This window comes from Phodopus roborovskii, unplaced genomic scaffold (genome assembly GCF_943737965.1).
Source record: "Phodopus roborovskii unplaced genomic scaffold, PHOROB, whole genome shotgun sequence".
In the NCBI taxonomy this organism is placed as follows: Eukaryota; Metazoa; Chordata; class Mammalia; order Rodentia; family Cricetidae; genus Phodopus; species Phodopus roborovskii.
Window position 1 is genome coordinate 115195 of NW_026126112.1, and position 23879 is coordinate 139073.

Sequence of the window (23879 nt, forward strand, 5' to 3'; positions counted from 1 at the left end):
TACCCAGCGTCCCTCGGCAGTTTCCGGCAGTAATCGAGAGTTTCTAACGTGCCCCGCCTCTGCCACCCCCCTTCTCTCGGCCTCGGTCCTCTTAACCGCCGCCCGGCTTGCTGTCCCCGCGCTCCCTCCCGTCCTCGGCCCTCCGCCCCTTCCCTCCCCACCTCGCCTGGCCCTGCAGGCGCCTCCGGCGGTTCGGGCTGGGCAAGATGGCGGCTTTCGGGATCTTGAGCTACGAGCACCGACCCCTGAAGCGGCTGCGGTTGGGGCCTCCCGATGTGTACCCTCAAGATCCCAAACAGAAGGAGGTGCGTTCACAAATCCCGGCTCCCGCGGGGTCTGGGCAGGTGATTAGTATAGGAAGAGACACTGACAGTTCGGGGAAGGGGGGGCGGGGCGATTAGGTGAGAGCAAAAGTCCCAAAAGGGGGAAGAGTAGAGTGGACTGGGGCTGGAGAGTAGGGTCTGCCAGCAGTTCCGGTTGATGAGCAGGCAATGGTTCATGAGCCATGCCAGCGGTGCCCCCCTCCACACTCAGGCGGGCGCTCACACACAAACCTTAGAAAGTTGTTAGGGCCAGCTTGGTGAGGTGCCGGCAAGGGGAGAGTGATGTTGAGGTCACTCTGGGGGATGTGGGAATCTCTTTGACTGTGGGTGTGAGGGTGGGGTCCAAATGAACATAAGGGCTGGGCTTTAAATAACAACCTCTTCTACTCGGAATCCTCCTCCTCCCTTTTTCCCTTGTTACCTTCCTTTCTGCCCTTTCTTACAACCCTCTTCTACAAGGCGAATGGGGGTGAGCTGAAACACTGTTTTTCTGCCTCAGGATGAACTGACGGCTTTGAATGTAAAACAAGGTTTCAATAACCAGCCTGCTGTCTCTGGGGATGAACATGGCAGTGCCAAGAACGTCAACTTCAATCCTGCCAAGGTGAGACAACCCTGCCAGGCTGAAGGAAAAGGCTGGAAGAATCTGAGAAGAAGCAAAGGCTCTGGGTTGGGAAAACTTAAAGGGATAACCTAAATGGCAGAGTTCATAACCCAGTGCAGTTGATAGCCCAGTGCTACAACATTGGCATTTTCACATGAAAAGCAGGACCACCTATCTGCCCTTTCTTACCACCCTGAGGTATACTTTTCTTCCTTTAGATCAGTTCTAACTTCAGCAGCATTATCGCAGAGAAGTTACGCTGTAATACTCTCTCTGACACTGGTCGAAGAAAGTCCCTAATGAACCAGAAGGACAACTTCTGGCTGGTGACTGCACGATCTCAGAGTGCTATTAACACCTGGTTCACTGACCTGGCTGGCACCAAACCACTCACACACCTAGCCAAAAAGGTGAGGTACTGTTTCCTGTTCTTAAGGTCAAGGTGGGGAATGTGTCAGGTATCTACCTATGTTCTGAGATTGAACAACATGGTATGAGCTCCTGGGGTAATAAAGACCTTGCTGTTTGTGACGCCCATCCAGGTCCCCATTTTCAGTAAGAAGGAAGAAGTGTTTGGGTACTTAGCCAAATATACTGTGCCTGTGATGCGGGCTGCTTGGCTCATTAAGATGACGTGTGCCTACTATGCAGCAATGTCTGAGACTAAGGTTAAGAAGAAAAATACTGCTGACCCCTTCACTGGTAGGTAACTGCACACCTGGTGTACCACTGATGGCTTCAGGGAGTGATGGAGCCTTAGAGTAATTCTTCTTCCTAGTCTGTCTTCCTTGCCTCTGCATGAATCTTGCACTCATTCAATTGGTAAGCATGGAGTGATTTGCTTATCTGCTGTGTTCAGGTCCTCGGTTGTAAAGGTAACCAGCTATGATCTCTGTTCTTTGGATCTTAGTGGAGATTCGAAGGCATGTGTGTTGTAATTAAATATAGAAAGTGGTAAGTGCTAAAAGAGTAGACAGAAGATTCTTTGAGACTTCAGTAGACATAATGATTACTTGCTTTAAGGAGGTGGCATTTGTCTACAGGCTAAGAGGATGAATAGAGCTCAGAACTGATGATTGTGGGTGGAGGTAAGGAATATGAAGTACTTGAAGCCTAAGAATAGCATCAAATAGGCTGGACGGTGGTGGTACACACCTTTAATGCCAGCACTAGGGAGGCAGAGGCAGGTTTATCTCTGTGAGTTTGAGGCCAGCCTGGTCTACAGAGCAAGTTCCAGAACAGGCTCCAAAGCTACACAGAGAAACCCTGTCTTAAAACAAAGAAACAAACGAACAAACAAAAAGAATAGTATAAAATAGCTCCCTTTCCATATTTTCTTTAGAATGGACCCAAATCATCACAAAGTACTTATGGGAACAACTGCAGAAGATGGCTGATTATTATCGGCCAGGGCCCGCAGGAAGTGGAGGCTGTGGTTCTACTATAGGACCCTTGCCTCATGATGTAGAGGTGGCAATCAGGCAGTGGGACTACAATGAGAAGCTCGCCATGTTCATGTTTCAGGTAGGAGCAAGGGCATGTACATGGCATTGAATTACACCTTATCCTGTGCTGTCGGTATAGAATGGAATTTGCCTGTTACCTTGCCCCTGTTGTGGCTCTCTTCATCCTTCCATTTACTTTATCTGCCTTACCTCTAATAGTTCCCTGCTATCCATAGGATGGAATGCTGGACAGGCATGAGTTCCTGACTTGGGTGCTTGAATGTTTTGAGAAAATACGCCCTGGAGAGGATGAATTGCTTAAATTGCTGCTTCCTCTACTGCTTCGAGTAAGACCTAGTCCTAGGGAGGGAGTATTTGAAGGGATTTGAGGAAGAATTAGACATCAGAGCAGTGTCTCTTGGAGAAAACTAGGAGCTTTGTTGGTCATGTCTTCACAGTACTCAGGGGAATTTGTTCAGTCCGCCTATCTGTCCCGCCGCCTTGCCTACTTCTGTACCCGGAGACTGGCTCTACAGCTGGATGGCGTGAGCAGCCACTCATCTCATGTTATATCTGCTCAGTCAACAAGCTCTCTGCCCACTACCCCTGCACCTCAACCCCCAACTAGCAGTACACCCTCGACTCCCTTTAGTGACCTGCTTATGTGCCCTCAGCACCGGCCCCTGGTTTTTGGCCTCAGCTGTATCCTTCAGGTAGGTACTAGAGGGCCCAAGAAAGTATAAAGAACTGACTGCTCATCCTGGAGAATGGGGGTGAGTCCAACCCAGAGGTGGGAGCAAACACTGAGTACCTGTTCAAGAACTGTGTTTCTCTGTAATGGGATCTTCCCGTTTAGAGATTTTGGACACTCTCTCCTAGGACTAAGTAGTAGACCCAAAGCTTCTTAGGAAAGTGCCTGAGAATCTGGATATGATAGTGTATGCACGTAGTTCCAGAACTTGGAAAGAAGAGGCAGGTGGACTGTGAGTTCAAAGTCAGCTTAAGCTACACAGCCAAATGAAAGCTTTTCTGAAAATACTATAAAAATAATAATAGAAGAGGAAGGTGAGGTGGAGGAGAATCAAGAATGATACTTTCCCCGAGGACTCAGTCATAGTAAACCTAATTAAGATGCAAAAACCTAAAGGAATTGGGTCTCAAGTGGGGATTCTGGAGAGGTAGCCATGCTGATTGGATTTGATTCATCTATTTGTCTGGCAGACCATCCTCCTGTGTTGCCCTAGTGCTCTAGTTTGGCACTACTCACTGACTGATAGCAGAATTAAGACTGGCTCACCACTTGACCACCTGCCCATTGCTCCTTCCAATTTGCCCATGCCAGAGGGTAACAGTGCCTTCACTCAGCAGGTAAGTTTAAACACTCAACTTTGAAGTTGAGATGTGATGCTTAATTATTTTTCCACAAATAGTGACTTGGAGTCTGCTACTGTTTTATGCTTTTGTTTTGTTTTTGAGACAGATTCTTGCTAAGTAGCCTTCACTGACCCGAAAGTTGCTGTGTAGACCAGTCAGGTCTCAAACTTAATGGTGATCTTTCTGCCTCTGCCTCCCAAGTGCTAGATTACAGGCAGGCGTACACTACCATGTCCAGCTTTCGGCTACACTTCTTTCAGCTTTTTATGTATTTGGGTGTTTCCTTAAAGCTTCATTTAAAAAAAAAAAAAAAAAACTGCAGGTCCGTGCAAAATTGCGAGAGATTGAACAGCAGATCAAGGAGCGAGGACAAGCAGTTGAGGTTCGCTGGTCTTTTGATAAGTGCCAGGAAGCTACTGCAGGTAGGTGTCAGAGGGCAGAAGCTAAGGAAGGATGGGTGATGGATTCATAGATATCTGAGAATCTGAATGCATTATCTCTAGTTAATTCCCCTTTACTGTTTGTCCTCAGGTTTCACCATTGGAAGGGTGCTCCATACTTTAGAAGTGTTGGACAGCCATAGTTTTGAACGCTCTGACTTTAGTAATTCCCTTGACTCCCTTTGTAACCGAATCTTTGGATTGGGGCCTAGTAAGGATGGTCATGAGGTGAGTAAGGAGAGAAACAGAAAGAGCAAAACATTGCAGGAGAAGCGGTCTGTATAAGGGTAAGGTTCGTAACTTGTTGAAAGCAGCAGATTCCTGAAGTGATGATCTTCCTGGTTCCTGGGCCTACAATGTTTTTAGGTGGGGCCTATTCTTGAACAAAAAGGAACTCAGTTCTTTTGTCCCCAGCCTTCCCTTACTTATCTTTGTCAAATCCTTTGGTTACAGATTTCCTCAGATGATGATGCTGTGGTTTCATTATTATGTGAATGGGCTGTTAGCTGCAAGCGTTCTGGTCGGCATCGTGCTATGGTAGTAGCCAAGCTCCTGGAGAAGAGACAAGCCGAAATTGAGGCTGAGGTTAGAGGCTAAGAAAAGGCAGTAAATTACACAATGGAAAAAGTCTAACTGGGTTTGGACATAATGGAGTGATTGATTGAGGTAGTGGGAATGGGATTGGACCTGAGGGATTGGAAAGAAACCAAAGAGGAGCTCTTGCCTTGCAACATACCTGTAATTCCAGCACTTGAAAGACACATACAGGAAGATCATGGTTACAAAGCCAACGAGGGCTAGCTAGAGAGACTGTCTCAAAAGATAAAAGACGCCAAGCATGCTGGTATGTGCCTTTAATCCCAGCACCTAGGAGCCTGAGGCATACAGATCTCTGAGTTTGAGACCAGCCTGGTCTACCTTTCGCATTCTTGAATAGCTTGGGACACCTAGAGAGATTCTATCTCAAAAAAAAAAAAGTTTTAGAAAAATGCTGGTCATGGTGGTGCATGACTTTAATCCAAGCATTTACCTGGGAGGCAAAGGCAGGCTGATCTCTATGAGTTTGAGACTAGCCTGGTCTACAGAGTGACTTCTAGTCCAGCCAGAGCTGCATAGTGAGAACTTGCCTCACAAAACCAAAGAAACAAAGTGGTAGAGAACTTACAGGGATTGTTAAGGACATAAGGCACAAATAGAAAAGAGCTGATGGATTAATTGGTTAGAGAAGAGATCAAGGCTGTAGTTGGGAGGTGGCAAAAGGAATGAAAAGTATGGGATGGAGGCAAGACAGGTGTCACTTCGAAGGTTATACGTTGAAGAGTGAAAGGTCACCCCCTCAGTTTGTTCTCTTGTCTTGCAGCGTTGTGGAGAATCTGAAGCAGCTGATGAGAAGGGTTCAGTCGCCTCTGGTTCGCTTTCTGCTCCTAGTGCACCCATTTTCCAGGATGTCCTCCTGCAGTTTCTGGATACACAGGCTCCCATGCTGAGTATGGACACCTATAATCTTCTAGTTTCTTTGCCTCGATTCAGTTATAAGCCATGTCATCAGAAAACACAAAGAAGGGCCTTCTGGTGCCTCTGGGCAGTAGTGGCACACCTTTAATCTCGGCGGAGGCAGAGGTGGAGCTCTGAGTTCAAAGCCAGCCTAATCTACAGAGCAAGTTTCAAGACAGCCAGGGCTACACAGAGAAACTCTATCTGAAAGACAAAACAAAACAAAAGCTGGGCAGTAGTGCACACCTTCAATCCCTCAGGAGGCAGAGGCAGGCAGATAGTGAGTTTGAGGCCAGTCAAAGCTGGGTGGTAGCACATGCCTTTAATCCCAGCACATGGGAGGCAGAGAGAGGCAGATCTTTGTGAGTTTGAGACTAGCTTGGTCTACAAGAGCTATTTCCAGGACAGCCTCCAAAACCACAGAGAAACCCTGTCTTGAAAACAAACAAACAAACACACAAATAAATAAAAACAAAACAAAAAAACAAGAGTTTGAGACCAGGACAGCCAAGTCTACACAAACCCTGTCTCAAAAAACCAGAAAGAAGGAAAGAAAGAAAGAAAAGCAGAAGAAAGAGGAAAGAAAGGGAAAAGGAAGAAAAAAAGGAAAGGAAAGAAAAAGAATGAAGGAAAAAGGAAAGGAAGGTAGGGAAAGAAAAAAAAAAGAAAGAAAAAAAGGAAAGAAAGACCTTCGGGTCTACATATCTGTCTTGGACTCTATGCAGAATTACTTTTAGGCATAGTTCGACTCCTTGATGGTCTCATAATTTTAATAGAATAGAGAAAAGCAAAGAATTAACACAAGAACATTTGAGTAAATCATCTTCAGTATATACACAGGATCAAAGATAATCTGATTGTTCTGAGGTGGTGGTGGACAGCATTAAGTGGTGTAGCCAACCATCCTTTTTAAAATATTTGTGTATGAGTATTTTTCCTGCATTTATGCCTGTGCACCATGTGCATGTTGTACCTGCAGAGGCTGGTGGAGGGCTTCGGATGCCCTGGAACTGGAGTTTATAGACAATTGTGAACTGCCAAGCGGGTGCTAGGAATTAAACTCCAGGCTCTCTGGAAGAGAATGTTCTTAATTGCTGAGACACGTTTCCAGCCCTACCCACCTTGCTTTATCTCTAGGCAGTTCCAGGATCTTTGTTTTGATGTTTGTCCTGGTAATTGCCTCAGGGGTATCTCTCTCTGCAGTGTTCTAAGAGTACCATTACTGAGCTGTGTCCCTATCTCTTTTGTCTGGTGTTCTGCTAACTTATCTTTCTTCATTCCCTCTTTTCTAGCTGATCCTCGCAGTGAGAGTGAGAGAGTGGAATTTTTTAATTTAGTACTGCTGTTCTGTGAACTGATCCGACACGATGTTTTCTCCCACAACATGTACACCTGCACTCTCATCTCTCGGGGGGATCTTGCTTTTGGAGTCCCTGGTCCTCGGCCTCCCTCACCCTTTGATGATCCTGCTGATGACCCAGAGCGCAAGGAGGCTGAAGGCAGCAGCAGTAGCAAGCTAGAGGTGTGTCCTTTTCCTTGCTCTTAATTAGTACTTTTGGCATTCCCATTTTCACAGCTTCTAGAAGCCTCTGAGCAGCTCTTGTACCTAAGAGTGTGAGGCACTCCTACCTTCCATTTAAAGCAGATGTAAATTGAGGCTTTGCCTGCTGGTTAAGTAACTGGACGAGGTTTGAATCCCCAGCTTGGACTTTTCCTCACGCTTCCTTGATCCAGTTCTCAATCAGCATTTCCTGGACAGTGTGGAAGCAGTACTGGGACTAAGGCAGCTCTTGATTTGTTGTATGCCTGCAGGATCCAGGGCTCTCTGAATCTATGGACATCGACCCCAGTTCCAGCGTGCTGTTTGAAGACATGGAGAAGCCCGATTTCTCAGTAAGATCCCGAGCATGGAAGAATCTAGCACCTTGATTCTCCCCTTATGCCTCCTTTTGGAATTTCTTTATGCCTCCTTTTGCTTCTCCTGAATGTTCTGTCCTTCCACCCTCTTAGTTGTTCTCCCCTACTATGCCTTGTGAGGGGAAGGGAAGCCCATCCCCTGAGAAACCAGATGTCGAAAAGGAAGTGAAACCCCCACCCAAAGAGAAGATTGAGGGGACACTTGGGGTTCTTTATGACCAGCCACGACATGTGCAGTATGCCACACATTTTCCAATCCCACAGGTACTGTTGTCCAACATATGTGATAGTCTGTTTTGAGCCCAGATTTCCGTTCAAGGAGTTTGCTGAGGGTCTAGACTGGTCCCAAGGGTGTGGGTGTGCTCGAGAAGGGGCTTGAACATGGGAATGTTGAGAGACACAAAGCATGCTTTTAAGAGGAGGGTAGGAGACCTGTGATGGAATCTGATGGTGCTGCTGGGATGCAGGAGGAGTCATGCAGCCATGAGTGCAACCAGCGGTTGGTCGTACTGTTTGGGGTGGGGAAGCAGCGAGATGATGCCCGCCATGCCATCAAGAAGATTACCAAGGATATCCTGAAGGTTCTGAACCGCAAGGGGACAGCAGAAACTGGTGGGTTTGAGTCTCCTGAAACAAAAGTCCCCCCAAAGAATGCCCTAGTCAGTCTTCCCATGCCCAGTGTAGGGCACTCCCCAGTCATGTCCCAATGTCCTGTTTCTTGGAGTCTCCTGAGAGCTCTAGTCCTTTTGAAACTTCCCCCTCATTCCCCCCCTCTACAGACCAGCTTGCTCCTATTGTGCCTCTGAATCCTGGAGACCTGACATTCTTAGGTACCTCACAGTAAGCCCCTTACTGCCCTCCCCCTTCCCCCTTAACCTAGCACCTCCCTATATACATTCCTCTGAGGTCCACAGAGTCTGTGGTCCTTTAGACCTGTGCTTCATTATCCCATTTATCCCTGCCCGGCCCTTCCTTGACTGCCCTTCCCTTCTTTTCTACTTCCCTCCTTCCCCTTTCCCCTCCTCTGTCCCCACCATAGTCCCTTCACCACCCCCCTACCCCAGCCCCTGGTCCACTAGTTTTCTTCATTGTCCTGACTCAATGCTTTCAACTGTCCCCTCAGGTGGGGAGGATGGGCAGAAGCGACGCCGCAACCGGCCGGAAGCCTTCCCCACTGCTGAAGATATTTTTGCTAAGTTCCAGCACCTTTCTCATTATGACCAACACCAGGTCACGGCTCAGGTGTGGGCCCAAGCCAGCCCCCTTGGCACTCTGGCCTCCTGTCCTGTTTTCCTTTTCGTTTTATCTTCCCCCTACTAAGTAGGCCAAGCCTGCTGGTCTCATCCCCTTCCACCGTCATCCTTTTCCTGCTACCCTAGGTCTTCTTTCCTTCCATTCCTGTCTCACTCACACTGCCCTTATCAGGTCTCCCGGAATGTTCTGGAGCAGATCACGAGCTTTGCCCTTGGCATGTCATACCACTTGCCTCTGGTGCAGCATGTGCAGTTCATCTTCGACCTCATGGAATATTCACTGAGCATCAGTGGCCTCATCGACTTTGCCATTCAGGTGGGGAAGTTGGGGCAGATAAGGGCGGAAGAAAGAAATCATGCTATATCGGGTCAGAAACACAAGAGTAGAGGCTCCAGTCAGTTTCCTAGGCTATTTGGATGGTCAAAAGGCTAGCACATTGGGAGTGGAACATGAGCTAAGACCGCCAGAATAGGGACTTCAGTGCTCCCTGGAGAGCCCCAAGAGACACATTACAGCTTTGGGTACAGACCATCCTCCCCCTGTAGAGTTTAGAGCATGCTGTCGTGGAGACTGCTTAGAGATACTGCTAGTAGAGTGCAGGACACTGGTACATGCTAACTCAACCCTTCTGTGCTGAAGTGGCTGCAGCAGGAAGAGGCTCAGGCTTGGCCATGTCCAGTTCCTCCCAGAACGTGGGGTTATGTCCAGTGAAAGGGGCCTCTTCTCATGTTTCACCTCCATTTCTCTCTGATAGCTGCTGAATGAGCTGAGTGTGGTTGAGGCCGAGCTCCTTCTCAAATCCTCCGATCTGGTGGGCAGCTACACAACCAGCCTATGCTTATGTATTGTGGCTGTCCTTCGACACTATCATGCCTGCCTCATCCTCAACCAGGACCAGATGGCACAAGTGTTTGAGGGGTAAGCAGGGTTCTGGTAAAGCCAGTTAGAATGGCCTGGGAAGGACATGTGGATCCACACAGTTGGGGCAGAGTCCGCTGCTAAGGTATGGGTAGGAATAGCTGTACCGAGACACTTGAATTTGTTTCCAGGGCCTTCGTGCCCTGGGCCCTGTATACCCCTGTTGACCCTCCCTACCTTGCCTCTGTGACAGGCTCTGTGGTGTAGTGAAACATGGGATGAACCGCTCAGATGGCTCCTCTGCAGAGCGCTGTATCCTTGCTTATCTCTATGATCTGTATACCTCCTGTAGCCATTTAAAGAGCAAATTTGGGGAGCTCTTCAGGTAAGAGAGGTGAAGGGGTAAGAGAACGGGGCTAGTCCTACCTCCTTCCCATTACCGCACACCTCAGCGCCCAGCTGTCTGTGCGGGATCGCTTATGGACTATGTCCTTCACTTGTTACTTCATTGCTGAAAGTGAACCTTCTTCCTCCTTGCCTTCACAGGCCACTCTTTCTTAATCACATGTGGTTCCCTTCCTGCCATGTCTGCTGTGGCCCAGCTCCCTTTTTCTTCTCCCAAGGTCCTCCATCCTTCACTCCTTTCTTTTTCTTTTCTCCCCTTTCCTGCCCATCCCTGTACCCTACCAGACCTCCTTCAGTATTGCTGTTTCCTTCCCCTACCCCTGCAGTGACTTTTGCTCAAAAGTGAAGAACACCATCTACTGCAATGTGGAGCCGTCAGAATCCAATATGCGCTGGGCACCGGAGTTCATGATTGACACTCTGGAGAACCCCGCTGCCCACACTTTCACCTACACGGGGCTAGGCAAGAGTCTTAGTGAGAACCCTGCCAACCGCTACAGCTTTGTCTGCAATGCTCTTATGCATGTCTGTGTGGGACATCACGATCCTGATAGGTATGGGGCATACTGAGTTGAGGAATGGTCGTCATGCCTTCATCCAATATTGGGAGGGATGGCTTACCTGAGAGATACTAGACCTTTCATGGTTACTGGGGCAGAGACAGAAAGTTGTGAGTCTGAGGTTTTGTAGAGCAAGACTTTTCCTGAGGGCTTTTGTACTTTTCCCTAGGGTAAATGACATCGCAATCCTGTGTGCCGAGCTGACTGGCTATTGCAAGTCACTGAGTGCAGAGTGGTTAGGAGTCCTTAAGGCCTTGTGCTGCTCCTCTAACAATGGCACCTGTGGTTTCAACGATCTCCTGTGCAATGTAGACGTAAGCTTTTGGGGTGGGGGTCTTGCTGGAGAATGAGACAGTTGCCTATTTGGTAGAGCTCTGGCCCCATTCACGGCCATAGCGGGTCAGAGTTGAGAGTGGAGGCATGCATGGCACACTGGCTAGGTCTCCTCCCTCCACGCTGACTCCCAGTGCCTGTCCGCTTTTTTTCAGGTCAGTGACTTGTCTTTTCATGATTCCCTGGCTACTTTTGTTGCCATCCTCATCGCCAGACAGTGTTTGCTCCTGGAAGACCTGATTCGCTGTGCTGCTATCCCTTCACTCCTCAATGCTGGTAAAGTCCCAGTCCATAATTCTAGAATGTCAGGTCTCCACCACGTGCTGATACATACTTCATAACCATATGGGACACCCTGCTGCGATTCCCAGGCCAATTCTTTGTTGCACACCAGGCTGGCAGGCTTGGAGGGCCTATTTTGAAATGGCAGCCCTGAGAACACCCCTGCACTGTGTGTGTATGTCGTGGGATGGAACCCAACACCTCCCTCATGTTGAGCATGAGCCCCCACCCAGCCTATGAACCTTTTTGGTCTTTGACCCTTCAGCTGTATAACGTTTCTCTGCTCCACTTCTCCTTCAGGGTTATCTTGTTTCTTGTCCTTTCGCCTCACTTGTATTTCACCTTATTCCCCCTCCCAGCACACATACACACATGCATCCTAGAGTTTGGCTTCATTCTGTTCAGATGTGCTCTGTCTTCATTTTAGCTTGTAGCGAGCAGGATTCTGAGCCAGGGGCCCGGCTAACTTGCCGCATCCTCCTCCACCTGTTCAAGACACCACAACTCAATCCTTGCCAGTCTGATGGAAGTAAGTGACTCCGGTTGGAGCCCAGGCAGCTGTAGAAACTGTGGCTCTCCCAACCCACTGCTTTTACTTTTGCTTCCCCTCACGTCTGCTCCCTTGCAGACAAACCTACCGTTGGAATCCGGTCCTCCTGTGACCGCCACCTGCTGGCTGCCTCCCAGAACCGCATCGTGGATGGAGCTGTGTTTGCTGTTCTCAAGGCTGTGTTTGTACTAGGTATGCAAGGGGGTAGGAAGAGAGACGAGCCAGAAGTGTATATAGGGTGGAGTGCCAGCAGAACTACAGGGACAGTCTTTCTCCCTCCCAAAGGTGGTCTCTCTGACCTTTGGAGAAAGGGGGAGGGAAATATATTTCTGTATATTTCTGTTTCATAGGGCAGCATTTGGGGAATTTCTGCCTCTGTGGGCCAGGGCAGGTTTCCACACAGTGTTCTGATCGCAGTCTGCCCTCCCTATCTCCCACCCATGAACCACAGGGGATGCGGAGCTGAAAGGTTCAGGCTTCACTGTGACAGGAGGAACAGAGGAACTTCCAGAAGAGGAGGGAGGAGGTGGTAGTGTTGGTCGGAGGCAGGGTGGCCGCAACATCTCTGTGGAGACAGCAAGTCTGGATGTCTATGCCAAGTACGTGCTGCGAAGCATCTGCCAACAGGTCAGTCTCACCTTCCCCCCACACCACCTAAATGCTTCTGTGTAATATAGTCTTGTTTCTAGCTCATGACCACACTACCTCCCTGATATACATTGGTTCCTTTACCTGACCCTGGCACAACTTCCCGGGGTTGCCTGCAGTCTAATTATCAGTCTCCTTAGGAATGGGTAGGAGAGCGTTGCCTTAAGTCATTGTGTGAGGATAGCAATGATCTACAAGATCCAGTGTTGAGTAGTGCCCAGGCCCAGCGCCTCATGCAGCTCATCTGCTACCCACATCGACTGCTGGACAACGAAGATGGAGAAAACCCCCAGCGGCAGCGCATTAAGCGTATTCTCAAGGTAGGCCAAGGTGCTGGGTTGCTGGGAGAAACAGCAGGACCCTACCTAGAAACGGGGAACTGTTCAGTAAGCAGGAAGATGAATAAGCATGGAGGAGAATGGTAGAAGGAAATACAGTTCCAGCATGGGCTTAGGAGCAGATCTAGTGGTCTGGTCTGGAGTCAAGAGTTGGGCTGTTAGATGACTGCTCAACTGTCTGCAGTGACTATAACTCGTCGGTGGGAAGACTTGCCTCTTGGAGGCCTGGATTCTGCTTTGCATATATGGCACTTTGGTTGTGATTCAGGGAGTGAATGGTAATAGCTACTATGGTTGGAAATGTATTTCATGCATGGGTGCTACATGCATTGCACCATGTATTCATTTTTTTAAATCTTTCTGACCTTGTGAAGTGAATAGGAATATTGTTATTTGGCCAGCGAGGAAATTGAGGCTTGCTAGGCTTGTCCAAGGTCTCATGAGCTAGGATGTTTACGGCCAGTTTGAGGACTCAGGTGTGCCTGTGCCCTTTCACTTTATCATACTTCAGACATATGGCTGAGGTCTTTTTAGCCTGGAGGAGCTAATTTGTGAGGGAGATTTCCTAACAGTAGCTTGCAGTCTCTGCAGGACTTTGAGAGAGCTCCTGTAAAGGCCCTGTGGGGGATTTTGAGCAGCTGATGGGAAACAGCAGAGTCAGGTTTCAACCTTAACATTAGGGATTTAAAGGGTAGGCATGGAGCAGAACTTTGTGAGGCACCGGGAATCTAGGGGGGCTATGGAATCATTTTTTAACCATATAAACTATGCTAATTTTCAGTGATTTTGTATTGTTATTTAAATGTAGTCTTTCCTAAAGACAAGGACTTAGAGGGCACTTCCCAATTTCTAGGAATCTGTTATGGGGGATTAGGAATTAGCCATAAAACACAATGATGACTAGTTTGGGAATGGGGTTTTTAACCACCAGAACTTGGACCAGTGGACCATGCGCCAGTCCTCCTTGGAGCTACAGCTGATGATCAAGCAGACCCCCAACAATGTAAGTAATGTTCCCAGGCCCTCCCTTTCCCAGGCCCACTTCCAGTTCCCCTTGTCAGGGATATCAGCCATCTTAGAACTGAGGTCCTGCCCTCAGGCTCCTGACTGAAAGAGATAAGAGAGGGTGTGAAAATGGCAGACACAGGGAGCTGTTGATAAGGGAAATGGGTTGAGAGTGTTGGAGAGCTTTCAGCTGTGGAAAAGTATGGCTGTGCTAGGAATAGAGCCTGTTTCTGTGGCCACAGAGAGATTTGTAAGAAGGTTTGCAAAGGAGAAGACAGTAGGGAACTGTAAAAATACAGAAGTACAAGAGGGCACAGCACCCCAGTTATGTCCCTACTGTCGACTGCCATGATGCTCTCCTTCAGCCTCATCTCCCATCTCTCCTGTCATGTTTCCCCTCGCTGCTAGCTGTCTAGTTAGCACTTTTGTACTTTTTATCCTCCCCAGGAGATGAACTCCCTCTTGGAGAACATTGCCAAGGCCACAATTGAGGTTTTCCAACAGTCAGCAGAGACAGGGTCATCTTCTGGAAGTACAGCAAGCAACATGCCCAGCAGCAGCAAGAGTAAACCTGTGCTAAGGTGGGTAGAAACATGTTAGGATTTGTCTCTCATGAGTTTTTCTACTGATGGCACAAATGATGTTCTCGAAATGGGGATGCTGGGCACGTGCAGGGAAAAGAAATGATAGATTGTTCAACCTTGCCTACCTGGTTCCTCTAAGCCCATGTCCTCTGTCTTCTAGCTCTCTAGAACGTTCTGGTGTGTGGCTGGTAGCCCCTCTCATTGCCAAACTGCCCACCTCAGTCCAGGGTCACGTATTGAAAGCTGCTGGGGAGGAATTAGAAAAGGGTCAGCACCTGGGTTCCTCTTCCCGGAAAGAACGAGATCGACAAAAACAGAAGAGGTAAAGGGGCTCTCTGGGTGAGGACTGCAGAAAGGAGAGGAGGTGGCAAGCCCAGGGAAGAGAAAACTTTGGGGCTCAGGGTAGAGAACAGACCTCATGAGAAAGTGGCAGTTGGGTGGAATGTGGTAGTAAATGTCTTTAATTCCAGCACTCGGGAGGCAGAAGCAGGTGGATCTCTGAGTTCAAGGCCAGCCTTCTCCTCAGAGTGAGTTCCGGGACAGCCAGAACTGTTACACAGAGAAAGTTGGAGAGAAAAGAAAGTGGCAAATCAAGAGCTGAATACCATAGCTAAGCAGGAGGTCACATCTTAGGGGTAGAATCTAGGGTTCAGCAAGATGGCTCAGTGGGTTAAAAAAAAATGCTTGCTGCCAGCCCTGAGTTTGATCCCTAGGTTCCACATGGTGGAAGATGAGAACCAACTCCTGCAAGTTTTTCTCTGACCTCCCAAAATGTACAGCATGGCGTGTGCACATGCATGCTCACAAAATAAAACAAATACAGAGAAAACAGACATGAAATGTAAAAAATGTTTTAAGAGTAGAATCTGGGACAAGAAAGTTGGAAGTTGCCTGATCTGCAGTCTCCTCTTTCTGCCCTTCCCCTCCTCATGACTCTAGCATGTCCCTGTTGAGCCAGCAACCTTTCTTATCACTGGTGCTGACATGTCTGAAAGGACAGGATGAGCAACGTGAGGGACTGCTGGCTTCTCTCCACAGCCAGGTGCACCAGGTATGGGTGTCTGGGCCATGGAGGTGGTGTCAGGGTAGGGAAGGATGCACCTAAGAGGCCAGTATGTGCTTGGACCCTTCATTATTTTCTGATAAAAACATTTGATGACTTGGACTAGAAAGGAGAAGATCCCTGAGCATGTGTTAAACTTGTTTCTATCCTAGATTGTGATCAATTGGCGAGAAAACCAGTACTTAGATGATTGCAAACCAAAGCAGTTAATGCATGAGGCACTCAAACTGCGGCTCAACCTGGTAAGGGAGAATCTGGAGTGAAGGGAGATGGGGTGGGCCTGGAAATACAGTTAGGAAGCCCCAGATTGGGGAAGACAGGACTGGGAATGGAGACCCTAGGTTCTTTGAGGTCTTCCAATATTAACCCTGCTTTCTTAAGGGATACAGAACCTTTTTAAATGGTTAGAGGACTTGAACCCCTGTGGCCAGGGTCAAATAGACTGAATACCCTGTAAGCTTCAGTCACCCTGCCTCAGTATTGGACATTCTGGCTGAGCTCTAGAAATACTAGAAACTTATTTTGGACCGGTGAGTGGAATTATGGAATTTGTTTAGTACAAGTCCCATCTCTTTATAAGTATAAGGAAACAGAGCCTGATACATCAAATTCAGCCACTGACCCAAGACTGAATAGTAAATCATAAGTACAAATGATGAGACATGGCCTCAGGGGTCTCAGTTCCCACTGAACCAGGTTTGAACCTAAGCTTTTCTCAAACACTTATCACCTTGAACCATCTAACTTCTTTGTGGTCCTGGCAGGTGGGGGGCATGTTTGACACAGTGCAGCGTAGTACCCAGCAGACTACAGAGTGGGCCCAGCTTCTCCTGGAGATCATCATCAGCGGCACTGTGGACATGCAGTCTAACAAGTGAGCATCCCCAACCCTGCAGGCCATGCCCTGGAGGCCCTACCGCATACTACCTGCAGGAACCACGGACTCTATGCCCTGAGTTCCCCACATAGTCTCAGACCCCTTAGGATAACGTCATGAGTATCCCTTCCTGCCTGATTTTCTTAACCTCTTGCTTCTCTGGTTTTCTCCGTGCCTGGCACAGTGAGCTTTTCACTACTGTTTTGGACATGCTGAGTGTGCTTATCAATGGAACATTGGCTGCAGACATGTCTAGCATCTCGCAGGGCAGCATGGAGGAAAACAAACGTGCATATATGAACTTGGTGAAGAAGCTTCAGGTGAGCAAGGGAGTCAAGAACAAGATTGGGGTGCTGGAAACTCAACCCTGCCTCTGTTTGCTGTGTGGCCTGGGAGCGGGTAGTGAGGTGACTGGTTTTGGTCTGAGCCCCTTTCTTCCCTGTTTCCTGACTGTTCTTTTTTGTCTGTGCAATGTGGATTTACTGAATGCCATTGCCTTTTGTTGAATTTACTCTTTTTGTTTGTTTGCTTCGAGACAGAATCTCATTTGGTAACCCAGGTGGTCCTGTAACTCACTACATAGCCCATAGTGCACTTGAACCCATAGCAATCCTCCTGCCTCAGCCTCATGAGTGCTGAGATTATTTTTTGTTTTTTGAGATAGGTGGCTCTTTATATAACCAAGGCTGGCCCTCAAACTCAAAATACTTTGCCTCAGCCTCCCAAGTGCTGGGATTATAGATGTGCACCACTGTGCCCAACTCTGAGTGTCTTCTTTATACATACTATGTCCTGTGCTACCCTTAAGACTTCCTGCTTCTCTTGTTCTGTATCTTTGAACTCATGACCTATCTTCCTGTTCCTGCAGAAGGACTTGGGGGAGCGCCAGTCCGACAGTCTGGAAAAGGTTCACCAACTATTGCCACTGCCCAAGCAGAACAGAGATGTCATTACCTGTGAGCCACAGGGCTCTCTTATTGACACGAAGGGCAACAAGATCGCTGGCTTCGATTCCATCTTCAAGAAAGAGGCATGTTCTGTTGTCTCGCCATGCCCTCTACCCACCCACCCCCCAGCACCTTATTTTTATTTCTGAATCTCACAATTCAGCTAACACACCCAGTTCAGGAGCCCATTAGGCTCTCCCCAATAAAACCTACAAACCACCTGGGGCTTCAAGCAAAGTACTTAGCTTTCCTTACACTTTGTCTCCCCTTCTTTTGGAGGCTCACCCTTATCTTGGACTCTGCTCTACTTCCGCCTATCTCTTCCTAACCCTCACCCGCTTCCCCCTCCTCTCCGTCCACCTGTCTTCTTGCCCTCTCGCCATTCTGCTGACACTGTCTCTTTTCCTCATGTCTGTCTACTTGCCCAACTCTGCTTCCCTTTTTCCATGTCAGTTTCAATATTTAGATCAAAAGAATGATGTATATGAGCATATGTATGCCATCTCTGTGTATAGTTACCCACGGAGGTCAGAAGTTGGATTTCCTGAAGCTGGAGTTATAAGTGGTTGTGAACCACCTGATGTGGATTCTGGTAAAAAAAAAAAAAAAATACCTCGGTCCTATGCAAGAGCAGCAAGGGCTCTTAACCACTGGGCCATCTCTCCAGCCCTTAGTTTCAGTATTTTCTTGATTAACCATATTACTCTGCATAGAAGAGGGAGAAAAGGGGATGCAGAATTTAAAATGCAAAATGGAACCCCTTCTTCATCAGTGTGTCTCTCTTCCTTCTGTCCTCCCTGCTTCTCCAGCCCCCTGTCTTTCTCTTCTGTTTCTTTGCCTTTCTTTGCCATCTTTAGTTTTTCCTTGCCTCTCCCCTCCCCCTCCCTCCTCTCCTCCTCTCCCTTCCCCGTTTGCGCCCCCCCTACTTTCTATTCCTCTCATTTTCTGTCAGCCTTTCCCCTCCCCAGCATCTCTGTTTCCCTGTCTGCTCCTGGCTTTACCTTTCCCCATTACACCTTTCTCCTGCATTTCAACTCTGTCCCAGCAAAAATGTTCTCTCTTGCATATGTCTGTGTCAATGTTTGTCTTTCCTCTTCTGCTCATGTCTCCTGATCTACTTAGAACTCTTTCCTTGTTTGAAAACTTGTCAGCAGATTGTTTTACCCTTTGCTTCTGTAAGTTCTCAGGTCCTGCCTCCTGTTTCCAAATCTCAACAGCTCATTGCTTTCTCCTTTTCTGGAGCAGGGTCTACAAGTTTCCACCAAACAAAAGATCTCTCCCTGGGATCTTTTTGAGGGCTTGAAGCCATCAACAGCACCACTCTCCTGGGCCTGGTTTGGCACAGTCCGGGTGGACCGCCGAGTAGCACGAGGGGAGGAGCAGCAGAGGCTACTCCTCTACCACACACACCTGAGGCCTCGGCCCAGAGCCTACTACCTGGAACCTCTACCACTGCCCCCGGAAGATGAGGAGCCACCAGCCCCTGCCCTACTAGAGCCTGAGAAAAAGGCTCCTGAGCCCCCCAAGACTGACAAACAGGGGGCTGCTCCTCCCAGCACCGAGGAGCGCAAGAAGAAGTCCACCAAGGGCAAAAAACGCAGCCAGCCAGCCACCAAGTCAGAGGCTAGTCCCCCATCCCGATCTCCCCCCTCTCTTAACTTCGTATAGCAGGGAGCTAAAGTTTGTTTAAGGGAGGTATGGGGTACATGGGGAAGGGGCGCCATTACAATCATGATAACAGTGACTGTATCAGGGCCGCTCCTCCTTACACCCTTCTCGCTCACCTCTCCTACCTCCTGACCCAGAACTGCTGTAACCTTCGTCCTCTGCACCCATGCAGGACTATGGCATGGGCCCGGGTCGGAGTGGCCCCTATGGTGTGACAGTACCTCCAGACCTCCTGCACCATGCAAATCCTGGTTCCATATCCCACCTTAACTATAGGCAGAACTCCCTAGGCCTGTACACTCAGAATCAACCACTACCTGCTGGTAAGTGCTACTCACTAGGAATGGTAGAATTGAACATTCCTCCCTCCCCAACAGAGATCTGGATAGGTGGAACTTTAAAAAAAAAAAAAAAGGCTGAAGGGATGAAGATCCCAGAGAGGTCAATTTGCTCTCCTTTCCAGGTGGCCCTCGTGTGGACCCATACCGCCCAGTGCGGTTACCAATGCAGAAGCTGCCAACTCGACCAACTTACCCTGGTGTGCTGCCCACAACTATGACTACTGTCATGGGCCTGGAACCCTCATCTTATAAGACCTCTGTGTACCGGCAGCAGCAACCCACAGTGCCCCAGGGACAGCGCCTTCGCCAACAGCTCCAGGCAAAGATAGTGAGAGGGGCAGTAGGGAGGACTTTCAGGGAGAGGGATTTTGGCGGGTCACAAGACTGAGGAGATACTTGGGACCTTCACAAGAACACGCAGGGTAGGAGGTATGAAAGACATGGCAGAAAGCATTTCCTGAATTTGACTTCTCCTTTTTCCCTTTAGCAGAGTCAGGGGATGTTGGGACAGTCATCTGTCCATCAGATGACTCCTAGTTCTTCCTACGGTTTGCAGACTTCCCAGGTAAGTGCCCGAGACTATGAACATCAAGGAGAGGGGACCAAGCTGCTATACACCCTCATGCCCCAACTCTCTCTCATCCTTCTCTCCAGGGCTATACTTCTTATGTTTCTCATGTGGGATTGCAGCAACACACAGGCCCTGCAGGTACCATGGTGCCCCCCAGCTACTCCAGCCAACCTTATCAGAGCACCCACCCTTCTACCAATCCTACTCTTGTAGATCCTACTCGCCACCTGCAACAGCGGCCCAGTGGCTATGTGCATCAGCAGGCCCCAACCTATGGGCATGGACTGACTTCCACTCAAAGGTATCCAAAGTTAGTGGTGAACTGGGAAGGGGCACTGAGATATAAGCAAGCATCTGATTTGGGAAATCCCATACTTGAGGTAATAGATAAGCCTGAACTTTGGGAGAGCTCAGGAACAGTAATCTTGTCCCATAACCATTACCACAAACAACCTGAGCTGGAACGGACCCTAGAGACCAATAGTCTCGCATTTACAACCTTGGCACTTCCTTGAGGACCTGAAAGAAGAAGCAAATGTAGCTAACTTTGATAAGAAGGGATCTAGGGGTTTTAGACATAGTAAGGAATAAGGAGTCCTAAATCCTGTATTAAATAGGCAACTCTAGGGCTGAGGATGTAGTTTAGTTGATAGCATGCTTACCTAGCATGCATGAAGTCCTGAGTTTGATTCCCAAGCACCACATAAAACCTGATGTGTTGATGCACACCTTCAACACCAGCACTCAAGAGGAGGATCAGAAGTTCAAGATCATCCTTGGCTACATAATGAGTTTGAGGCCAGCCTGAGCTACATGAGACCCCTGTCTCAAGGGGAGAAAAAGCAGTTAAACTCTAAAATGGACTAAAAAATAAATTTCATGATTAATTCTAGGCAAATCTTAGTTAAGACCTGGTTAGCTGTCATGAGACTCTGCAACTTAGGATTCAGAATATTCTAGAGTGGGCTGATTAATTGCCTGCTGTGTAGCCAACGTTATGTAAGGAATAGAGCGAGGAAAGATAGTGAAGAAAACATACAAGGTTCCTCACCACAAAGATTCTTTGACCCTAGTTGAGAAGTAGAGGTCTTACACAGAAGAAGAAGAATAAACCATGCAGAAGAATGTTTAGAGGATGGTATGAACAAAGACATAATCAAGTGTTCAGTTGGGTGCCAACAAATATAAAATGAGACTTGAGAAAAAATGGGTGTAGATGAGAGTCACTGGAGAAAGATTCATTGATTGAGGCTGACCATTAAGGATAGCTACGATTGGGATTCATGGGATTCATGGGAAGGGGGAAAGGAAGGGCCTTCCAGGTAAAGGTAGCAGCATGAGCAAGAACATGGGACTGGATTGAGTGTCTGGAGACAGGAAGGAGCAGATCTTAAATGTATTGTGAAACTTGTGCTAGGGAAGGAGCAGGGGAAAGGTTAGAGGGCACAAGCTGGCATATGACATTGAATAGTGAGCTACAGCATTGAGACACACCCCGGCAAAGACTGCTTTGCTCAGTAGAGTGATAGGAGGAGCTTGGCATGGTGAGAGGGCACAGTGGAAAGAGTGGACAGAGTGTAGGGGAAGGTGGGAGAAGATGAGCGAGGGAGCCCAGCTGCCGATTGTCAGGGATGGGCAGATTTAGGTAGAATAGGCATATGGAGTAGCAGAAAAACTGGGGGTGTTTCTGGGGCACAACAGCAACCACAAAACCCTGGATAGGTGTTTATAGACTGCTTATCGTGTGCAGACTGTTTTTCATAAGAGAAAAATAGCTGAAAGAGAATTGAAAAATTCCTAAGCATTAAGGTTATGAGACAGTAAAATGGAGTATTGTCTTTGTGTTTTATTCCCTGACCTAGAAATCTGTCAGACTCCAGAAGGGCTCCTCTAGCTAGTGCCAAGAGGAATGAATACAATGACTTGTTAGTTTCTTTCAGGTCAGGGACCCAGGGTTTGTACCACCCCCTTTCTCTGCCCTGTGCTTTGACCCCTGGACCTCTTGTCTTTGGAGGTTTTCACACCAGACACTGCAGCAGACACCCATGATGGGTACTATGACTCCACTGAGTGCCCAGGGTGTCCAGGCAGGCGTCCGTTCAACTTCCATCCTGCCTGAGCAGCAGCAGCAGCAGCAGCAACAGCAGCAGCAGCAGCAGCAGCAACAGCAGCAGCAACAGCAGCAGCAGCAGCAGCAGCAGCAGTACCACATCCGACAGCAGCAGCAGCAGCAGCAGCAGATCCTACGGGTAAGGCCCTGGGATTGTGTCTGAGACTTAGGAACCCAAGAAAGAAAGGGTAGAGTCTTCTCACACTGTCCCCAAGACGAAACATGACGTAATGTGCTAAGTACCCAGCAGAATGGGTGATGTATGGTGGTACTCTTTGTTTTCTTCAAGCAGGGTCTTATACTCAAGGCAATCCTCCTGCCTCGGCCTCCCGAATGCTGGAATTACAGGCCTACATCACCATATTGGGTTTGATCCTAGTGCTTAAGTGGTTTCCTTTCCCCTCCTTTTCATTTCCTGAGTATCAGTTAGGGGGCAAGTAGGCACTGTCTGCCAAATACACTGGTTTCTCTCAGAGGTGGACCCAGAGTTCCCTCACTGTTCCTTGGCCCCAACTCCCTTTTTTTTTCCCTTCCTGCTCCCATCTTTTCAATACAAAGTCATAGCTCTTCTTAAAATTTCCTTGTGTGCTTGTAGCAACAGCAGCAGCAGCAGCAGCAGCAACAGCAGCAGCAGCAGCAGCAGCAGCAGCCACCGCCGCCGCCACAGCAACAGCAGCCACACCAGCAGCAGCAGCAGCAGGCAGCTCCTCCTCAACCCCAGCCCCAGTCCCAGCCCCAGGTAGCCGTGGGCCTCTAGCCACAGGCTCCAGAATAGCACAGGATGGGCACACAGCTAGCCTACACTAGGAACAGTGTGTGATGGGGTAGTGTTGGGAGGATAGGCACGACACTAATAGCTTAGGAGGTATGGGTGAGGACGGAGGTGGAAGGGTGGAGTTCCATCTTCCACTTTCCATTTCCACCCAGTTCCAGCGGCAGGGGCTTCAGCAGACCCAGCAGCAGCAACAGACAGCAGCTCTGGTCCGGCAGCTTCAACAACAGCTCTCCAGTAAGCCTGCCTCCTTCCCAGGAAGAATCTGGGGAAGAAGTGGGGATGGGGTAGGCAGAGTTGGCTGAGGTGTTGGCTTCAGGCCCAGGTTATGGCAGTCCCTTCCCCTTTTTCCTTTCCCTTCCCATCTGACTAGCTTTCCTCATTTTTCACAGATACCCAGCCACAACCCAGTACCAACATATTTGGACGCTACTGAGTCACCTGGAGGAACAGCTTGTACACTGGATGTGGCCCAGCCTTTCTGCTTAATTCCCAGTCCCCTTCCTGGGCGAACTCCAGTAGTGGTTGGGGTCCTTCCCTCAGGCTCCATTTTTAATGAATTTTTAGTATTTTTGTTAATGTGAAGCATTGAACTGTTGGGTTTTGTATATTATTTATATAGAGACCCCAGAGCTGTTGCGCCCAATACATAGAGCTTCTTTGCAAAGGAAATGTGTGAATCTACACATGGAAGGGTCCCCCCAAGAGTGCCAGGAAAAGGATGAACAACTCAGAGCCTTCGTGCCTTCCATATTCTCTCCCGCCACTCACCCTCTACCATCTCCATTTTGGAATTCTGCTATCCTTTCTTCCTGCTCAAAAGCAACCTGCAATGAGCTCCAAGCCCTCAAGTTCTTTTGGGGTAGCTTACCTCCTCAACTAAACAGTGCAGCTTCTTTACGGCCGTCTTCCACTGGGGACATAACACTAGAAGAAGGGGGTTCATTGGGCTGGAGAGAAGTCACTGGAACACCATCATCCTTCAACAACACTCCAGATACTAGGTCTCAAACAAGCTGAGAGTAGGGACAAAAGCCAGACAATACCTTTTCTTTTGTCATCTCATATGGTCCCTATCATACATCAGGCTGGCTAGAGAACTTGCCCGAAGATAAA

The 23879-nt window shown here is 48.5% G+C and overlaps 1 protein-coding gene across 5 annotated transcripts; it reads left to right on the forward strand.

The window, feature by feature from the left end:
- Med12 (mediator complex subunit 12) lies at positions 1–23348 on the forward strand. Of its 5 annotated transcripts, none has more exons than XM_051179494.1 (46): positions 1–305; positions 823–927; positions 1146–1337; positions 1470–1629; positions 2270–2451; positions 2609–2719; positions 2831–3085; positions 3594–3740; positions 4069–4168; positions 4278–4414; positions 4640–4771; positions 5547–5673; positions 6973–7202; positions 7493–7573; positions 7691–7861; positions 8065–8209; positions 8377–8427; positions 8721–8839; positions 9023–9166; positions 9606–9769; positions 9963–10094; positions 10441–10668; positions 10844–10988; positions 11163–11283; positions 11717–11818; positions 11918–12031; positions 12291–12466; positions 12628–12807; positions 13757–13828; positions 14278–14411; positions 14575–14736; positions 15354–15465; positions 15630–15719; positions 16242–16351; positions 16539–16674; positions 17223–17384; positions 18547–18924; positions 19142–19292; positions 19433–19638; positions 19798–19875; positions 19965–20019; positions 20095–20182; positions 21896–22130; positions 22587–22730; positions 22919–23000; positions 23156–23348. In XM_051179494.1, exons 1-46 carry the CDS (start codon positions 207–209, stop codon positions 23197–23199), a joined length of 6489 nt encoding a protein of 2162 aa, XP_051035451.1. In that variant the 5' UTR covers positions 1–206; the 3' UTR covers positions 23200–23348. The 5 variants fall into 5 exon arrangements, with proteins under 5 accessions (XP_051035451.1, XP_051035452.1, XP_051035448.1 ...); XM_051179495.1 differs by having other exon boundaries at positions 19433–19629; XM_051179491.1 differs by having other exon boundaries at positions 2–305; positions 19965–20182.
- Positions 23349–23879: the final 531 nt, after the last annotated feature.